Below are 18,791 nucleotides of genomic sequence, written 5' to 3'. Positions count from 1 at the left end.
TAAGAAGTGTGTGCTCAATCGTAAATAACCTAACCCAGCGAGAGGGAGAGAGAGAGAGCATACTGGAAAAATACTGCCCTTCACCTCATATTCATTTAACTTCACCTCATACTTCTCTCTTACAACAACTTCACCTCTTACTCCATGATAAGACACAAGTATTTCCTTATATAGAGAAATTGGAATGCGTCACTCTGCAACGTCAGCACAAGAAAACAACAACGTCAACATTGCATCAGCAACGTGAGTCACAAACATTATGTACAATTTAAAAGCTGTCAAAAGAAATATGACAAAAGCAGGAATCGACAACAACATAAGGGACCCAAAAAAATCAGACGATATCGGCTGAATACTTTTCAAAAGAGAGTTGCAATTGTTGAGTCACTTGGTATTGATCGACATCCTCAAACCTCTGCAGCCTGGCTGTGATTACTTTGAGCTATGTTGAGACTGTAAAATTCACAGTCATTAGATTGAAAGTCAATGTGAGAGTTTCTTGCTTTACAAAGTGAATATCACCCCTAATGGAGAGATTATTAATATCCAGAGCAGAACACAGGACGCTCTCCGAAAGGTCAACTCTATCATCTGCATTAATCTCACAGGAATGGGAGTACGGTATCAGTTTATTGGCTCTTGATGTGTTTCTGGATGTCATCCTACTAGACATTTAGTTTTTTCAATCATGTTTTTTATGTTATATTACAGTATTTTCTTGTGTTTTATATCAACTTATATGTACATACATTTGTAAAATTGCTTGTATTGCTTAAAAATAATACAGTGTCAAATCTAGCATGAAATCAATTCCTGTCTCTTATATTAATATGAAAAATATGACATTATTATAAATTACGAATTAATACCATAGACATGAGTGGACGTAGTCACCGTGACGTCAACCAGAGGTTTGTGGACTGCCAATGTGAAGCCTCGAGTTTGGCATTTTGTCTGTTGCCATTTTAGTTTTTTGCAGCCAGAAGTGACACGAGAGGGTGGAGCAAAGTACAACCGAACGCTGAATGAGACATTTTTTAGGCGACCAAAATATTACAACTAAATTTCATGAACTGAAAAGTGAGAGGGTTAAAGCTGTAAGACGAAAACACGGACAACTCCCAGACCGGACAACGCCGTGGTAGCGACCTGTCGATCACAAGGTAGCCACGCCCTAAAGCATCCCCTGCTTTATGGTCTATTTGACTCTAAATGGGACCATAATTTACTAAATGAACATCATGCTGTATTGAAGAAGACTTGAAACTAGCGATTGATACCATAAACTCATGTTTACAATGTTTACTGAGGTAATAAATCAAGTGAGAAGTAGGCTCATTTTCTCATAGACTTCTATACAATCAGATTTCTTTTGCAACCAGAGGAGTCGCCCCCTGCTGGCTGTTAGAAATAACGCAAGTTTAAGGCACTTCCGCATCGGCTTCACTTTTCAGACCTGCAGGTTGCCCACTGGTTAAAACATAAATAAATTGAATATTTAAAAAAGTATGTAATTACAACAGCTTGCTAACTTTGTTAAACTTGCTTTACAAACATCTGGACAGACCTTAATGCCACGGAAAAATACTATTTATTGATTTTTTAAATCTGCTTTCAATACCTTTGATATACTATAGGTAACACTATAGTTAGTGCTGCATGGTAGATAGTTTTATGTGTTGTTTTGTGCTGTATTGCATCTTTGCACTGCAGAATGGTGCTGTGTAGTATTGCGTACTGTTTATTGCAGGTGTCTGCCATGTGTGGACTATGTTTGTCCGTTGATTGTTTTATTCTGGTTTGTTTTTTTTGTTAAATTTTGTGCCCATAAGCAAAACCAATTTCCCTCTGAAATAATACCATCAACATACGAGGACATGGATTTGGCACCAAAGGCTGTAAGGCATCATCATGTTTGTTTCCAGACTATCTTCATCTACACTGGCTGTGCAGATAACACCAGAAGGTGCGACTTAGGTTGCTGACACTGACTAAATAAACACATGATACTTGAAGTTGAGTACATTCCTGTACTGAACACACACACACACACACACACACACACACACACACACACACACACACACACACACACACACACACACACACACACACACACAGACACAGACACACAGACACACACACACACACACACACACACACACACACACACACAGACACACAGACACAGACACAGACACAGACAAATTCCCCTGAGCAGCAAAAGGAGATCTGCAGCAGAGCATCGCTGCAAACCAAACAGGCAGCAAAATGTTCTGGCAGGTATGATAAGGAGTTTTTAATGGTTGGGCTTCAGCAGAGGGACGTGAGCTGTGAGCTTTAGCCCGCCTTAAAAACCAAACCTTATCGCTCAGTGTCCTGAAGGTATACGGGGGGGGAAACTTCTCTAACCCTTTTAATGACACCTTATCGTGTCATGATGTCTTTTTAAATGGCTGCAATCCACCTCTTGGCAAGCTCACCTCAGCTCTTGGCTTCAGTAGAAACACACACATACTCAAAAAATCAAGTTTCACCTGTTTATCTTCGCTGGTGGATTTACGTGGGAAAGACGCACAAACTTGAAACCGTACCTCCTCTTATTCCTTAAAGGGGCAGTAGGCAGTATATTTTTGGCATCATTGGGCAAAAATTCCATAATAACCTTTCAGCATATTGTAATTCAAGTGTTCTGAGAGAAAACTAGACTTCTGCACCTCCTCATGGCTCTGTTTTCAGGCTTTAAAGTCTAGCCCGCGACGGGAGACTTTGACCAATCACAGGTTATTTCACTGAGAGAGCGTTCCTATTGGCTGTGCTTCGGTCATGTGACCAGAACTTGGCGTTCCTTCAACAAATTTCTACAATGGCGACGGCGTCACAAACTTTCTCATTTTACAGCTTCATATTTGATCAAGCGCTGTCTAGTTTGACCGTTTGGTCGGAGTTCGTGAGTGATTGACAGCCGGCTCTCATAGACGGCAGATGAACAGCAGACCTCAGATCAGCTCTGACTGCTTGTTTTCCTCCGGTCTGTGAAATCTTGCAGATGCCGTTAGGAGCACCGGAGGAAACAGAGGAGCATGATTTTTTTCAGATTACCTGTTTCATGTACTACTGTCACGATATAGCGACCGTTTTTATAAAAATAACTTTTTAAAAATCATATTTGCTCCAATCTCACCTACTTCAGCTTTAAATCTGTCTTTCTGATCTGTTCTACTAACCTCCATTTGAACAGTAAAGGGTTTCAGTGAGGCGGCACACCCTTTACCAGCACCACTATGTGAGCAATGGCTGGCTAAGTGCCGTGCTTTAATTGCATACTGAAGATGCCTGCTCACTTTTACTTTGGTTTGGTATCTCTTTCTCTGTGTCTTATGTAGTATACACAAACAACAATACACACAGTAAGGACCGCATACTGCACTACATACACATACTGTACAGTATTTAATAGTGTGTTTGGGGTGAAGGGGGAATGCCACTTTACCAGCTGGTTTTCTGTCAGTCACTGATCTTCCCCTGCTGTTAAAGCCTGCAGTGACTCAGCGAGGAACCAATATGACAAAATACCGCATGGCAGGGGGGGCGGACTGATGAGGAGGTTGCGCACTACATTCAAATTAGGTTTCCAGCAGACTGAACAGGCTGGATGATAATGTCTCGCCTAAATCTTCAAAAGTATCTAATTTATAGACTGTAAAAAACATTATGTCTTTCACATCTCTAGTGACATTGCTCCTGCAGAAGGGCAACTTTCACTACTGGAGTGAAAAACAAAGATGATGAATACCATTAAGCACATTTAAAAACAAAAAAAAACAGACTAAAGCCAGAGGCGGCATACAGCTGAACTTAAAACAAAAAAACAACAAACTGTACTGTTATTTCCATGCCTGGGTAAGGACCTTTGAATCTTCCGACTCCATCGAGCTGATTGATTCGTCTGGCATCGTGACATGAAACAGCGGTTTCTTGGTTGAAAAAGCGATCAAACCAATGAGTGCAGCGGGGGAGGACTAACAAATTAGTCAATCAGTGCCAAGGGGCGGGACTAATGTCGTCGTCAAGCTGTGCGCCGCAGGCAGCATTATCGCCCGTCATCGTAGTTTGTTTTCACTTCGCTCTGCTCCACTCTTTGCCTGATACTCTATCAGACAGAGTTGTCAACATGTTGCACTAATTTTCCAGTCAATGCGATGAAGCGGGCGGACACAAAGTCTGAACTTTTTTTAACGTATGAGCTTTAACAGTAACAGTCCATAATTGATTAGATACAATCCACTGTAATTTGGGAAATTGAAATGCCACCAAACCACATTTCACTTGAGTATATTTCAGGAAAATACTGACATTATAGTTCTGACAGGCAGTCTCAACAGGCTGTGTACCCCATGTTGGAAAATGTTCATCTTCAAAGTGGAAATTTAAGAAAAAAGTGCTTGAAAATGTTTACAAGAATTCCCCCTTTCCTCTTACATCCAATAGCCAGAGGGAATCGTATGCATGAGTGCACTGAGTGGCCTAAAAACGGCAGCAGAGGTCGTGCGATGTGACCTCTCCTGATAATATGCAAACAGATGTTGCTGGTTTGGACAGTGTCCATCTGGCTGGAGGAGAGGAGAGGGGAGGAGAGGAGAGGAGAGGAGAGGAGAGGAGAGGAGAGGAGAGGAGAGGAGAGGAGAGGAGAGGAGAGGAGAGGAGAGGAGAGGAGAGGAGAGGAGAGGACAGTTGAGGAGAGGAGAGGAGAGGAGAGGAGAGGAGAGGAGAGGAGAGGACAGTTGAGGAGAGGAGAGGAGAGGAGAGGAGAGGAGAGGAGAGGAGAGGAGAGGAGAGGAGAGGAGAGGAGAGGAGAGAAGAGAAGAGAGGAGAGGAGAGGAGAGGAGAGGAGAGGAGAGGAGAGGAGAGGAGAGGAGAGGAGAGGAGAGGAGAGAAGAGAAGAGAAGAGAAGAGAAGAGAAGAGAGGAGAGGAGAGGAGAGGAGAGGAGAGGAGAGGAGAGGAGAGGAGAGGAGAGGAGAGGAGAGGAGAGTTGAGGAGAGGAGAGGAGAGGAGAGGAGAGGAGAGGACAGTTGAGGAGAGGAGAGGAGAGGAGAGGAGAGGAGAGGAGAGGACAGTTGAGGAGAGGAGAGGAGAGGACAGTTGAGGAGAGGAGAGGAGAGGAGAGGAGAGGAGAGGAGAGGAGAGTTGAGGAGAGATCAGCTACCTGTTTTAAGTCAGATTAGCGTTGATATTGGCAGTGCTTGTTAATTTGCTAAGTATAACCCACAAAGTAAAACGCCTGGCATCTTTTCAAAGATTTGATTTTTTTTTCTCCATATCTTTGTCTTGATTCTGACTCCTCTATCTAATGATAACCTCTCAGAGTGATTTCAATACACGCAGAGTTCCCTCCTGCTTCTATTCTGGTTTCAATGCTCAATTCACAACCCAAAACAAGAGGAAACAATATCTGTCACTGTGAGTGACGGGGCTGCCTTCAAAGGCACAACTCAAAATGAAAGATATAGCCTGCAATTCTTCTTTTTTATCCGCTTGCTCGTGAATAGAGGGCCTCTTTGTTGAAATCAATGGGTGGTACTAATGCTTTATCAAAAGGGATGAAGTGAAAAGAATAGGAGCGGCGGTGCTCTCCAGATTGAGACGGAGCCTTCTCAAATCAGTCATTTATGCTAATGCTGCCGGCGGATCATGTTCCTAATTAGGTCCAAATGAACAATTAGCTGATTGGGTTGAAGCTGCAAAAAGAGCTGTCAATCAGAGAGATGAGAGAAGAAGGGAGGAGAGCTGAAAGAAGAGATACAAGGAAATGGAACAAGATGAGTCGGCAATGTGACAAAAATACCTGTGTGTGCACGGTCCGACAAGATTGAGACACGCGAGGGATTTCGGGGAATGTGGGAAAGCACCTCGGAGGGCGTGTGCCTGCTTGTGCGAGCGTGGGTTTACCTTTATGTGTGCGAGTGAATACATAGTTTTCCCATTATGCAATTGAAGTAAGAGCAACTGGACCATTACAGTCCATTTAGGTTTCAAACAGTGAGACAGCACTTGGCACTTCATTTAGCCACACAAGCGTGTAACAGAAAAAAAACACCCTCTTCCTGAGAGTTTCAAAAGTGCTCTCTGACCGATGGTGCTGATGGGAAATGTGGTCTGTGTGTGTAGGGAGGCTCTGAGACGGGAATTGTCCATTAGCAGCGAGCGACAGAGCGAGTAAACATATGCCGGCACACGTGGTGTTGGTGCACACACATGTATTTCAGAGCCAGCCCTCACACATGCAGTCATTTCTGATGAGCTTGCAGATTGATTCCACTTAAGCACATGGCCACAACGTGCTGCATCAGCATACAAACATGACCTGCCTTCCTGTCACGCTGATTAATACTTCTGCTTCACTTCCATTTTCCATAAACAAATACAGTAGCTCCATCTAATATCTTAATCCGGCACGTACAGAGTGCATTCCTGATGCCCCGTGAGTTAATAGCATATCGATCTGTGCTCTTAGTCACAAAGGGATTATTTTCACTGGCTTCACAAGGCGGTGAAGGATCAAACTATGTGCACATTTACTGTATATTACCTTCGAATCAGGGGAATTGGAGCTCCAGGAGAACAGCAGGGAGAGAGCACAAAAGTGTGCGTGGGATGCATATTTCATAATTTATTAAGGCTGGAATGATACACCTATCTCCCGATTCGATACTATCACGATACTTGGGTGCCGATTTGATATATATATTGCGATTTTTAAATATTGCAATTCTACAAGTACTGTGATTTTTATTAACTTTTTTAACACTAGACCATGGGGGAAAGTTGAATCATACACTTCTGGGGTCTTTTACTTTGGAAAATATCTAAATTGATACAGTAAAAATGTTTGATTTTCAGCATGTATGTAGTCAGAGATGTCCTGAAGTCAAATATATCAGTCATTGTCAGGCATTATTTATTAAAAAAAATTCTAGCAACCAAAAAAAAATCAAAGAATAAAGACTTTTTTTCTACTTATAGACTTCCGCTAACTTCGCCCAGTCCGTCTCTAACTCTCCCGTCAGCTCCGTTCTGTTTATTCCTCCATGGTCAGCTCCATCGGGGCCGTTTGAATGCATTTAACATAAATGTCAGTATATGGGTGCTTTACAGTTGTAGCGTCGGCCGATTTGACCACGGAGATGAGAGTGGCGGCCGGCTTGACGGCACGTTACCGCGATAAGATAACGTTTCCTGTCAATTACAGAGTTAGCATGCAGCTTTAGCCGTGATGTCTAGCTCTGCTTTTCCTGTCAATGTATGAAACCCAAAGTGTTTCCATACTTTACTGGATGTGTAGTGTTAACCACGTTGGATTTAAAATGTGAGGGTGCAGGTCGTATCCACGCAGACCCTCCGCTGTTACTACTACTTTCTTGTCTCGGCTCGCTGCGGCCGGCTGCGGTTTGTTTTTGGTGACGGATACGGAACGGATATGACGTCACGTTACTCTGAATACAACAATAAAAGCGGTAATTTCCTTCTACCTCCGCATTAACTCAAATTAAGCAAATATATCGAATCTGGCATTAAAAAAAATCAATTTCAATATCGAAAAAAAAAAAAAACGCGATACATACTGTGGGTGAATCGATTTTTTTCTCCAATCCAAATCCCCTATATCTGTTATATTGTTTATAGTAGATTATCAGTGTGTTTTTTCTTGCCAGATTCGCTTGCGGCACGCAGAGAAAATAGACCTATCGCTGAAGATAGCAAGCCGTCTGTGGAGCTCAAAGTTTTGATTAAAGGCAAGTGTGAATGAAGGTTTAGATTTATCTGCAAAAGCAATGTACTACCTACAACAACAATAACATCCAACGAATCAATGTATCACAGTTTAAGGCCGGCTTTAAGTCCTTTAAATCATTTGTGGTGCAAGGTGAAGACAGTCTAGCGCAGCGAGTGTTGGCTTCTCGGATAATCCCCTAATTTGTTCGAGCCCTTTTTTGGACTTTCTGCTCTGAGCTGTGTTGAAATCCTCCTGAAATGAGCAACAACAGCAGCGTGGGAAAATAAAAAAAGCTAGTCGGAAAATAGATTGTGTTGTTTTCTTATGAGTTTGTCACCGAGGGAAACAAGCTCATACGTTCAGTGATTTTATGAGGATTTTTTTTCTCCCCTTCAGAATAAGGCAAAAACTTTATTTTGAAAAAGCTGATAATTCTGTAGCACCTAAAAACACAGCTTCAAGGGCAGCATGAACGGAGACATACAAGGACTCAAATGGAGTTTTTCTCCCCAAAGTTGAACACACACACACACACACACACACACACACACACACTCACATCCTCTCCCTTGACTCCCCCCCTCTCTTTCCCCCTCCCTCTGTGAGTCTAATGAAGGCAGAGTGTGTAGGCGAACCTTCACGCCATGCCTGGTTGCACACGGTCAACCCTCCTGAGCAACATACGAACACAAGCGCATGCACGTAGACGAGCACACGCGTCGGCAAACACAATACAAGATTACACACAAGGGCACCGACACACACACACACACACACATTCAGAGTCTGACCAGTGTGTACTGGACTTCAGGTCGGCCCATCTGCCAGTCTCTCTCTCTCTCTCCACCTTTCACCGCCCTTCTCTCACATGCAAATGTACACTTTTCCATCTGATTCCGCTCACACTGAGGGGTCATTATCTTTGGCATACTGCAGACACTGAGTCATGACGGGGTTATTATCGAGACAGGGACCGGCACACTCAGCGTGTCACTTCTCATTAAAAGGGACTACAACCTCCATCTGTGAGTTGTGCGTTCAATGAATGCGTAGTCATCGACCTACCCTCCTTTGATGTAGTCCAGGAAGGTGACTTCAATGTCCACCAGGAACGACAGCAGCGTTACCTGTAAGCGATATAGGGGCCACAATCAGCTCTGTGTCAGTGATAATCACTTTCAGGTGTTGCCTCTGACAGAGCAAATACAGTTTGCTTATTCTTTCTGACAGGTTCAATTAGAAAATGAAACACTCAGCAGTATGAAAGAGTACAAATTCAGCCCCCTATGTATCAAGGACAAGAAGGATTCATGATTGATGGATATTTCCTCACCGTTCCAGAGTTGAGGTATTTTTTCTTCCTCCCTTTCTTCTTTGGATTTATCACCTAAAAAAAAAAGACAAAATTCTCTGTTGTGATTTTATTCATTCAGTCATTTCATTTAATTTGTGTTATACAGCATAAGGCTGCGTTTTTTCAGAATTGGCACAGACTGAGGGAAATATCTGGCTCTTTAAGCTGCAAAATGCTCCACTATGTTCACCAGCTAGCTGCTAAATTATGATGGCGTCTGGTGCTTGGCAGGCAGTGCTCAAACCAAACCATGAATATGCCTTTGAGCAATGCACTTAGAACCAGAGGTGCAGCTAAAATCCAGAGGTGGATTATGGCTCTTAACTAAGTGGTGGGACTTCATGAATATGTAACAGGACACAGTCAACCTTCATTGGACAAATCAAGAGTCCTACGCATCTAAACAAGCTTTACGTTTCGCTTTGGCAACCTGTTGTTTTTGTGAACAGATTAGAAAAGAAGACACATTTTCTTCGGCCGTGTGCCTCAATTAATTTCATCTCTCATGTTGCAACCCGAGCTCATTAAAACATACAATTGTTCCTGTGATGTAGGGACAGCCAGAGACAGACCTGCAAACTCCCTTTGAATCCCAAACAGCGCGTCAGAGCTGTTAAATCAGAGCTCTGTGGTCTAATTAAACTGTGCCAAGGTTAAACAGAAAGAGAGGCCTTCAGGGAAACAACATACAAATGTGTGGATTTATGCATTTCTCCTTGGTTCACATTGCAATGGGTACACACAAGGACACGCTTGCCTCTGGAGGTGGGGTGCGATGATTGAAACGTGGTTGTAACACAAAAACACACACACACTGAGGGACTTTAGTCATGCAAAGTGATCTTCTCTCTCTAACTGCCAGCTTTGAGTTGGAAGCCAGGGTCAAGCAACAGGTCAGAAATCACAAAATGACTTTGTGTGTGTGTGTGTGTGTCTGCGTTTCTATCCGTTTGCCGTTCCTCACCTACTTGTCGATGCACTCTCGGTGTGCACCTTTGTGCATGTGCTCATCTGAGCGCTATTAGGCAAACAGCAGCTGTTTAAAATGACGGTCCCCTGTGTGCTCGCTCCTCTCTGTGTGGTGCTCTGTTAATCAAGAAGTGTTGACTCTTCCTGGGAGAAGATAAGCCAGCGATCCATCATAACTGTCTGTCAGTGTGTGTGTGTGTGTGTGTGTGTGTGTGTGTGTGTGTGTGTGTGTGTGTGCATGAGAAAGTGAGGATTAAGATTTTGGTCGTCATCAACTAAGTCTTATGAGAGCCTCATAATCTTCATCATTAATTATTCTCCACACATAAAAAATACAGTATAATATGTTAGATTATAGGGGGACGTATTTAAATCATACCATATTTTAGAATTTTTTTCCCCCATGTGATTTCCATGTGATCTCCAATGTGTATTGGGTGTTACATGTACAGAATATATCTATTCTGATGTAGGTGGGAGCAGGCGATCAGTATCGTCAGAATGATTTTCTACATATGAAAATGTGAGAGGCTGGTAACAGAGGGCCAAGCGTGTGAGTTAATGTATTCCTTCCAGTGAACTGTTGAAATACAGTAAAAAGTTAAAGTTGAACTCCACTGATTTTACATATTTAAATCAGTTTACAGGCCTTGGGGAGTGCTGCTGCGAAAAAAGTTGCATAAAGCCTTTTGTGGCTTCTATTGCCTCAGGTGATGTCACTTAAGTCAGCTTCAGTTGAGGCTGAAGACTACAAGTTTGAAAATGAAAAAAAAAAAAATCTGTTCTAATTGTTTTGACAAGGAAGATGAATGTGTGGAATAAAAAGACAATATCTCTGGTTCTGCTGCTGCATTGATTCTGATACTGTTTTTTATCTGTCCATTAAAGGAGCAGTGTGTGGGATCTGGCAGGCTCTGGCAGTATCTAGCGGTGAGGTTGCAGAATGCAATCAACTAAAGCCTCTCCCTTGTGTCAAGCATGTAGGAGAACTACGTTAGCCAAAGCTAAAACGTGAATGACCCTCTCTAGAGCCAGTTGTTGTAAGAGAGGCAGGGTGTAGAGTGTGTGTGTATGTAGGAAGTGAGTAGTGAAGCAAGAGAGAGAGAGCAGCAGAGAGTGACGTTATAGACTCTGGGCCAAGCAGGAAAAGTTAACTATGTTTGGTTTGTCCGTTCTGGGATACTGTAGAAACATGATTCTTATTTTCAGGTGATTATAAACTAATGAAAACATACTTATTCATATTATATTCCATTTCTGCCAATAGATCCCCGAAACACTGTTCCTTTAAGAGTCTACATCGATGGAGTATCTTTAAGTTTCTCTTTGCATTTGCATCTCTCCTGCTCTTTTACTCGCTCAGTTTTGTACTAGCTATGTAGTTGGCTACATACATTCTTATAAATGTCAGTAACATAACAAATTCCCATCCCTAATCCAACATGATCTGTAAACAACAACATTACATCCACTGCTCTGAAGTCTCGTGTTCAAGCATCTGGTTTGTGTCTGTTTCTATGAGAAGTGACATTATCAAAAGAAACATGGACATGATCCATAAAGTTTTATCTGCTTTAGCTCCTACTGCCTCAAGCTCAAGCAGGATAGTTCTACTTTAAGAGGCTATTAATACTACTCGAAAACAGTCTTTAGCTGAGCTGTAACAACAATATGTTTATTTCTAACGTCAGTAGAAAAAGCTTGAGGTGGAAATTGCTATGTGTGTGAGTGACCTGCTGACCTGAAACACTGGTCTTGTGAGGAGAACTACATGCAAGTTCACATATACAGTATAAAAACACACACAAACTCACCTCGTAGACGTTGAACTGGCTCTGCCCTCTGGAGAGTTCTCTGTAGCTGGTGCTGAACTCTCCGATAAAGTCATGACTGCAGAGAGAAGCGAGGAAGACAAAGAGCAAGAACAAAAGGAATATATTAAAAAAAACAGTAGTGTTTGGACAATATATTCCATTTGATTACATAAGATAGCACATACAGACCACAATCCCAACTTATGTAACTTGCAGCGAGAGTTAGTGAGCGAGTTTGTCGTTAGTGAAACTGAAAGCGACTCAAACATGAGAGAAAAAGAAGACACCAAACGTTTTTCAAGTGCACGGACAATGGTTTAAAACAAAAACACTGAAGCTCAGTTTTTGTTGAAAAATTGTGAGCATTTCTCCGTGCCATTGAAAAGACATTACACCAAAATGTCACTGTGTTCCCCGCTATCAGATTGAGAGTGACACTGAATAGATTGCATGAAGAATAGAGGAATAACTCCCTGTTCAACTACAGCTTGACAAATGTCACTCCTCTTTCTTTCTGTCTGACTGTCAGCAGTCAGAATCCAGACTCATCATTAAGCAGTCAATCTGTGCCGATCCCGCACCCAGCCTCCTTACCTACTGAAAACATAAGCTAGTGTTAATTATGTGTGACTCGGAGTAGATTATCTGTACACAGGAAGCTAACGTGTGTTGCATGTTAATGTAATCAGGATAAGAAGTAATAAGGGAGTTTATTGCTGTGTGTTTATCTGCGATAACAAGTTATTGCATATCAGATTTATATCTGCACAACAACCTGCTATCCTTAAAATCTTGTAACCAAACTCAATAACATGATGAAAACAGAATAGATATAAAGAATGATAGAGTGTTGTTTTAGTAATTGTTATATAAGTGGACGTTCAGACCGAAAACAGCCCTGCTTTTAAAAAAATGAAATGAAGGTCGCTTCAGGTACAGAGACAATGAAGATGTGATCCTGGAAGTCCAGCTGGAGTAATAGATCCAGGAGTCTGAAGACTCATCAGATGCCCAAGGATTGAACTGTTCTAGAAAGTTATCATGGTGGCAATTATTTTCTCTCTTCTTCACAACGATCACGAGGTAAACAGCATTCACGTCACACAGAAATCTACCATGAATGTACGCTTGCACTTATTGGATTGGTCAACGCAGTCAGATGAGGTCACACTGCATTCAGGCAAAAGCTTTTGACCGACGACACTGCGTTGTTCTGTATCAACAAAGTAGGGGTGGACAGGTTGATACTTAAAGGGCAACTTCGGTATTTTTCAACCTGGACCCTATTTTCCTATGTTTTTGTGTGACTAATAGGGACAACAATTTCAGAAATTGGTCCAGTATTGAGCGATAACGCAGCAGATGGCAGCCGCTAAACGGGCTGTAATGTAATCATAACGGGCAATTCTGCCCCCTCAATTTACGTCCACTAAAAGTGCCGTTTTTTACCGCCCACAGGCTCAGACTGTTATTATAAATGTCTGACAACATTACGGAAAGGACCCTACAGAGAAATGAAACCTTTTATCTCATCTTTTGCTTTCTGTTTGTAATTGTGTTATGTGACTTGTTGCCGGAAGACGACAGTGGCGAGGTGAGTGACAGTTGGAGAGAGGAGTGCCAAGGGACCCCGGTGTTGTCAGAGTTTGTTGTGTTGGAGTACAGAAAGCGTAGCTTAGTGTTGTCTAATGTGGATGTGACGTGACTTTTCACAACAAGGCTTCTCCGAGCGAAAGAAAAATTGTAAGAAAAACGTTTTATTTCTCCGTAGAGTCTTTTCCATAATGTTGTCAGACACTTATTATAACAATCTGAGTCTGTCAGTGGCAAAAACAAGCACTTTTAATGTTGAGGAGTTTCCCCGAGTTATTACATTACAGCCCGTTTAGCGGCTGGTGGCTGCAGCGTTCTCCCTCAATACTGGACCAATTTCAAAACGTCCCCATTAGTCACTTTGACACAAAAAACAAATACCGAAGTTACCCTTCAAGTATTGATACCGCCGATACTAAATCTTGTCTTAAGTATCAATACTTGCGTCAACAGTATCGTTACAAATAAATTGAAAAATTGGTCTCATGTTAGGTGGCGTTTTGGACGCATGAATTCTCTTCTTTGTTTCTGTTGTACTTGAGCCTTGTTAGTTTAGAGAGCTCATACAATAAATAGATTTGTTATCCATCCTTAGAAAACTTGAAAATCTTGTGTTTTAATATGCATGTGATTAAGAAATTAACACAGAATAATAATAATAAAAAAAAATTGAAAATTACTCAGTGGTAATAAAATGTATTCAGAAGACATCTTTCAAAAATCATAACACATGGTTCTTTCCTACATACAATAATAAAACAACTGGAATCTGTAATGATGTCTGTTATTCTGACCCTAGTATAACTTGGTAGTGACTTCATGCAAATTACAGAGGTGCCTGTGTGTTTTAATGCAGTGCTGTTGTCTGTCTGAACGCCGCTTATACATCTGCAGGAAAGTAACAAACAGTAGAGGTGTGGAACCACATGAAAACATAATCTGTCATATGCACTTGCAGGCTGTAATTTAAAGGGTTGTGTGACAGTTCAATTACAAAAATAACAATGGAAGTGTGCAAATAAAAGAGGAATTACCTGCCATCTCTGTCCCAGTCGTAAACCTCCACCTTGATCGTTCTGTTGGGAGAGGCAGAATGAGGATCAGGTTAAAAAGACGTTTTCTTTTCCTGAATTATGAGTCTTGATGTTTCTCCTGATACGCATTTGTTTATATATTTCTTGAGGCATTGCAATGTTGCTGGGCACTTGCAATAAAAAGGAGTGAATCATCTCCAGAGAACAACTAAACTGACTTATTATACTCATATTCAAAGCGCTAAAAAGCAATCTACTTGTATATATATATATATAGATGTTGTCTCTAACACTTGATCAGAAGCATGCTAATTTCTTCTGTCATTGTTGTCATGGAGGCAATAAGAGATCCATTCTGCAGCTTATCTTTATTCCAACACTGTCTGCCTGTCACTGTATTTGCCTCCGGTAATGGGTTCCCCTCATCTCCAAATACATCTATCTCTGCATCCCATTATAGCTTACAAGCAAATGTGAAAATAGTCTGCGAGAGGCAGATATGCTGCGCTATCACTCCATCTACCAATATCTTCAACAGGAGGGTCATTTCTGTCCAACAAAAGCAGGAGAGCGATACGTATAGCAGAGAGCGAGAGGGGTGAGGCAAAAGGAGAATAGATAGAGACTGAATTAAAAAAGAGCAGAAGGCACAAGAACAAAGGAGAGGGAGCGAGGGACTCAAAACTGGTGGAAAATAAATAAAAAACATGTAGTGCTCGCACTTTCTCAGTGGATTAAATTCGTCTTTTTGACAGCAGGAGGTGGAGACGGGTCAAATTTTGTGTAAAAGTTTGTGAGCAGACTAGTATCTCATGAGTCTTGTATGACTTGCACAGCTTTCTACGATAAACAGCGCCCAACTTAAAAACTTAAAAACATTTGCATCCTGCTCATCTTTCAATATGAGAAGGAGTGGAAGGTAAAAAGCATCATTAATTGGCCTTAGAGCTGCTTAGAGAGGCAATAACAGGCTGGCTGATAGTGATGTGCACTCCGGGGATGAATGTGTCTCCTGGTTGGATTAACATTTTCTCTTCCTGTCTCAAACACACAAGCGCACACACAACGTGCGCTGCGGCGGCGCTCAGTCTGTCTCTGTCCTTCTTGTTTTAGCCCTGACTATTGTGCTACTATAGTGCATTAAGTTGGTAGTTTGCGGGTCGGCTTTGGGGGGTTGATTAACGCACATTTTTGCATGTTTTGCGGTGCGGAATGGCTCTCACAACGGGAGGACTCGGAGTAACTGCAAAGCTGCATCCCAAATGATTCAAACTGCGTTTTTCCATCAAATAATGATCGGATAAAATGTGAAATCAGTTTGACTAAAATCACAAAACTATTGGTTTTGGCCACACCAGATTGACTGAAGTGTTCAATATAATCTGATGACTAAAAAATGACATTTTAACATATTAAAAAATAGCTGACAAATTAAGAGAGAAACCACTTTGACTAAAAATAATGACAAAAAGTTGAGTGAAATATAAAGACTTTTCGTCGACTAAAATAAGATTTTAGGAGGATAAAAACGACTACAATGTGACTAAAACTAATGAGCATTTTCGTCTAAAGACTAAATCTAAAATAGCTGCCAAAATGAACACCGGTCTGCATATTGTGGGTGTTTTAGGGACGTGTGTGTCTCATTAAGTCGTTGTTATGCCACATCTCGGTGGGAAACATCCCCTCTCTCTGAGCTTTGATGAGGCAACACTAACAGGAAGTTGACAATGATTTCGCTTGTTAAACTTGTGGTCTCGCTGCATGTGTGTGTGTACGCGTGTGAGTAAGTGTGTGTGAGTGAATGAGTGAACAAACACAGGTCCATCAGAGGACCTCAGAGCAGAAAGACACAGTTGTCTATTGTTTGCCAGCTTGAGCTCGTCCTTATCTCTTCTCCCAGGCTGCACACAGACCGATTCAATGTGTGAGTGTGCTGTGTGTGCACTGTGAGTTTCCTGAGTCCAACATTGATGAGACTTGTCTAATAAGCTTATTGGACCAAACTTCAGATCGATGCTGCTGTCTGCTAGCTGAGCTAAGCTAAAACCTATCGTCTGCTTCTTTGTGTCTTTCTCACTACACAGCTGCTGTCCACACCCGATATGGACACAAACACACGTCTGTCATGAGAGACACTTTTACCTCAGTCTGACTTCTCCTGAGATCTAAAGTTAAGCCTGTTCCCCCCCCACAAGAAAGACGGCTTTGAGCGATGCAAAAATAATTTAAAGAGACAGAAACGCAGTTTGAAGTTAAACAGAAGCGACATATCAAAATGAGGCAGTAAAAAAGCCACAGTGCTATTTTTTAACAGGTCCATATTTTTTTTTAAGAATGTTCTAATAACTTTCCAAGATGTTTCTTTGAAGGAACCAAAACTGTTATTGGGAACTAATTAATGAGAATGCACAGACAGCGTTCAGATGGTTCACTTTGAATTAATTAATTCAGATTAATGCTGATGTAATCTCGGGACCTTTTAGCACTGCAGGTCAGCTCAACATGCAAAAATCTGTGTTTTTTTCTGCAGGCAAGCAGACAATTCAAACTATAAGAAAACTTTCCAGTAACAAATATTATGAAGATTTACTTTTAGCTTAGCTATTTTTCTAGAACTGCAAAGATAAATTGATTGTCACCTATTCAAATAATCGATTAATCATGCCACAACATTTGTTCTGATTGGTCAAAAGTCTTGAAATTTGGTACGGACATACTTGGGGAAATTATCTCACATAACAACTTTGACATTTTCAGGAAATCACAGGAAAAACCACACATTTATTAATAGTCTAAATCAGGATTTTTGAAAAATGACTATTTTTACACTGCATATATGTGCATACCTTTGATATTCAACTTGTTATGAGTTCATAGATACCAAATACTTGATTGTAGTTTCTGAGATACAGTCATTTTCTTATCATACTATATCTAGTATTTGGGCACATGGGACTCTTGCTTTTTCCTAAAATATAATGGAGTTTATTGCAAAACCAGCAGTCCCATGTGCCCAAATACTAGATATAGTATGATAAGACAAAACTCACTTTTCAGCCAAACGGTTTGACCGATATTGAAAATTTCTTCACACTTGTGCTTAGGCAAGTCAAGAGAACACTTCCAAAGGAAGTTAAAACTTTCAGGTGCAGGTACAAATGGGTTAATATTGCGGATATTTGGGTTTCTCGTACTAAAAATTACCAAAACATTTTAAATATTTGAGACAGACCTCTTTGGTGAGCCACAGCCAGCAGTGTTATGCTGTGTGTAAGCAGCCTGAAGAGGCCTTCTATCATATCTAAATGAAAAAAAGGACTCACCTGTCGTAGTCACCATTGCAAAGAGCTCGAACGGGGATCTTAAAGGCCTGCCACACTGGGTTCAATGTGTTCTTCACCACCTCTGTCTTGTGGCAGATGGTAAACCTGCAGAGAGAGAGAGAGACGAGGAGAGGCAGAGAGAGTGAGAAAAAGAAAAAAGAGCGATGGGAGAAAAATAAGATTTGTGGGAGGAGAGAGGGAAATGGAAAAGGTAATGGAGTTAAAGAGGAGACTTTCTGCAAACTGGGAGTAAAAGCGAAGGGCTGTGGAAGTGGGACTACTTCCCTGACACAGAAATACACACACAAACACACACTGCAAGATGTAATTTCATTAGTCCCTTGGCTAGCAGGTGGACTTGGTATCTTCTGCCCTCAGAGCACAAGGTTTTATCTGACTTGTCACACACTGCAGGATGGAAAAGAGAACCCACAGAGCTGGGTCGAACACACACATACTACAGCACTGCACTTCAATGCCTCCTGCTTCCACACACACACACACACACACACACACACACACACACACACACACACACACACACACACACACACACACACACACACACACACACACACACACACACACACACACACACACACACACACACACACACACACACACACACACACACGTCATCCACAAATACTTCCACATGCAATTCACACACGTGCTTAAACAGGCAGCGCGGCTTTTAATCTGATGGCAAATCGATGAAACCAATTTCCTTTGGATGCAGGGAGGGATTAAAGCAAACATGAAAGGGGAGAAGGAGAGATGGTGATGGAGGAAGGGGGGAGGGGAACTCACGTGCCGTCCTCATTGCTCCTGTAGAAGACCAGGAAGGGGTCGGACTTGCCGAAGAAATCCTTTTTGTCCAGCTTGTTCCCGCAGAACTGCATCATCACTGATTCCTAATGAGTAGA

The 18,791-nt window shown here is 41.7% G+C and overlaps 1 protein-coding gene across 1 annotated transcript in view; it reads right to left on the bottom strand.

The window, feature by feature from the left end:
* Window positions 1-18,791, bottom strand: part of LOC141762140 (copine-8) — a 99,020-nt gene that overhangs the window by 20,397 nt on the left and 59,832 nt on the right. The window contains exons 8-13 of the mRNA XM_074626072.1: window positions 18,676-18,779; window positions 17,866-17,970; window positions 14,540-14,581; window positions 11,913-11,988; window positions 9,109-9,162; window positions 8,841-8,902 (exon numbers count right to left, since the gene is read on the bottom strand). Of these exons, the coding sequence (XP_074482173.1) occupies window positions 8,841-8,902; window positions 9,109-9,162; window positions 11,913-11,988; window positions 14,540-14,581; window positions 17,866-17,970; window positions 18,676-18,779 (443 nt within the window). The remainder of the gene's footprint in view (window positions 1-8,840; window positions 8,903-9,108; window positions 9,163-11,912; window positions 11,989-14,539; window positions 14,582-17,865; window positions 17,971-18,675; window positions 18,780-18,791) is intronic.

This window comes from Sebastes fasciatus, chromosome 23 (genome assembly GCF_043250625.1).
Source record: "Sebastes fasciatus isolate fSebFas1 chromosome 23, fSebFas1.pri, whole genome shotgun sequence".
Classification (NCBI taxonomy): domain Eukaryota; kingdom Metazoa; phylum Chordata; class Actinopteri; order Perciformes; family Sebastidae; genus Sebastes; species Sebastes fasciatus.
Note: the sequence above shows the minus strand (reverse complement) of the source record. Positions and strands in the feature narration are given on the sequence as shown.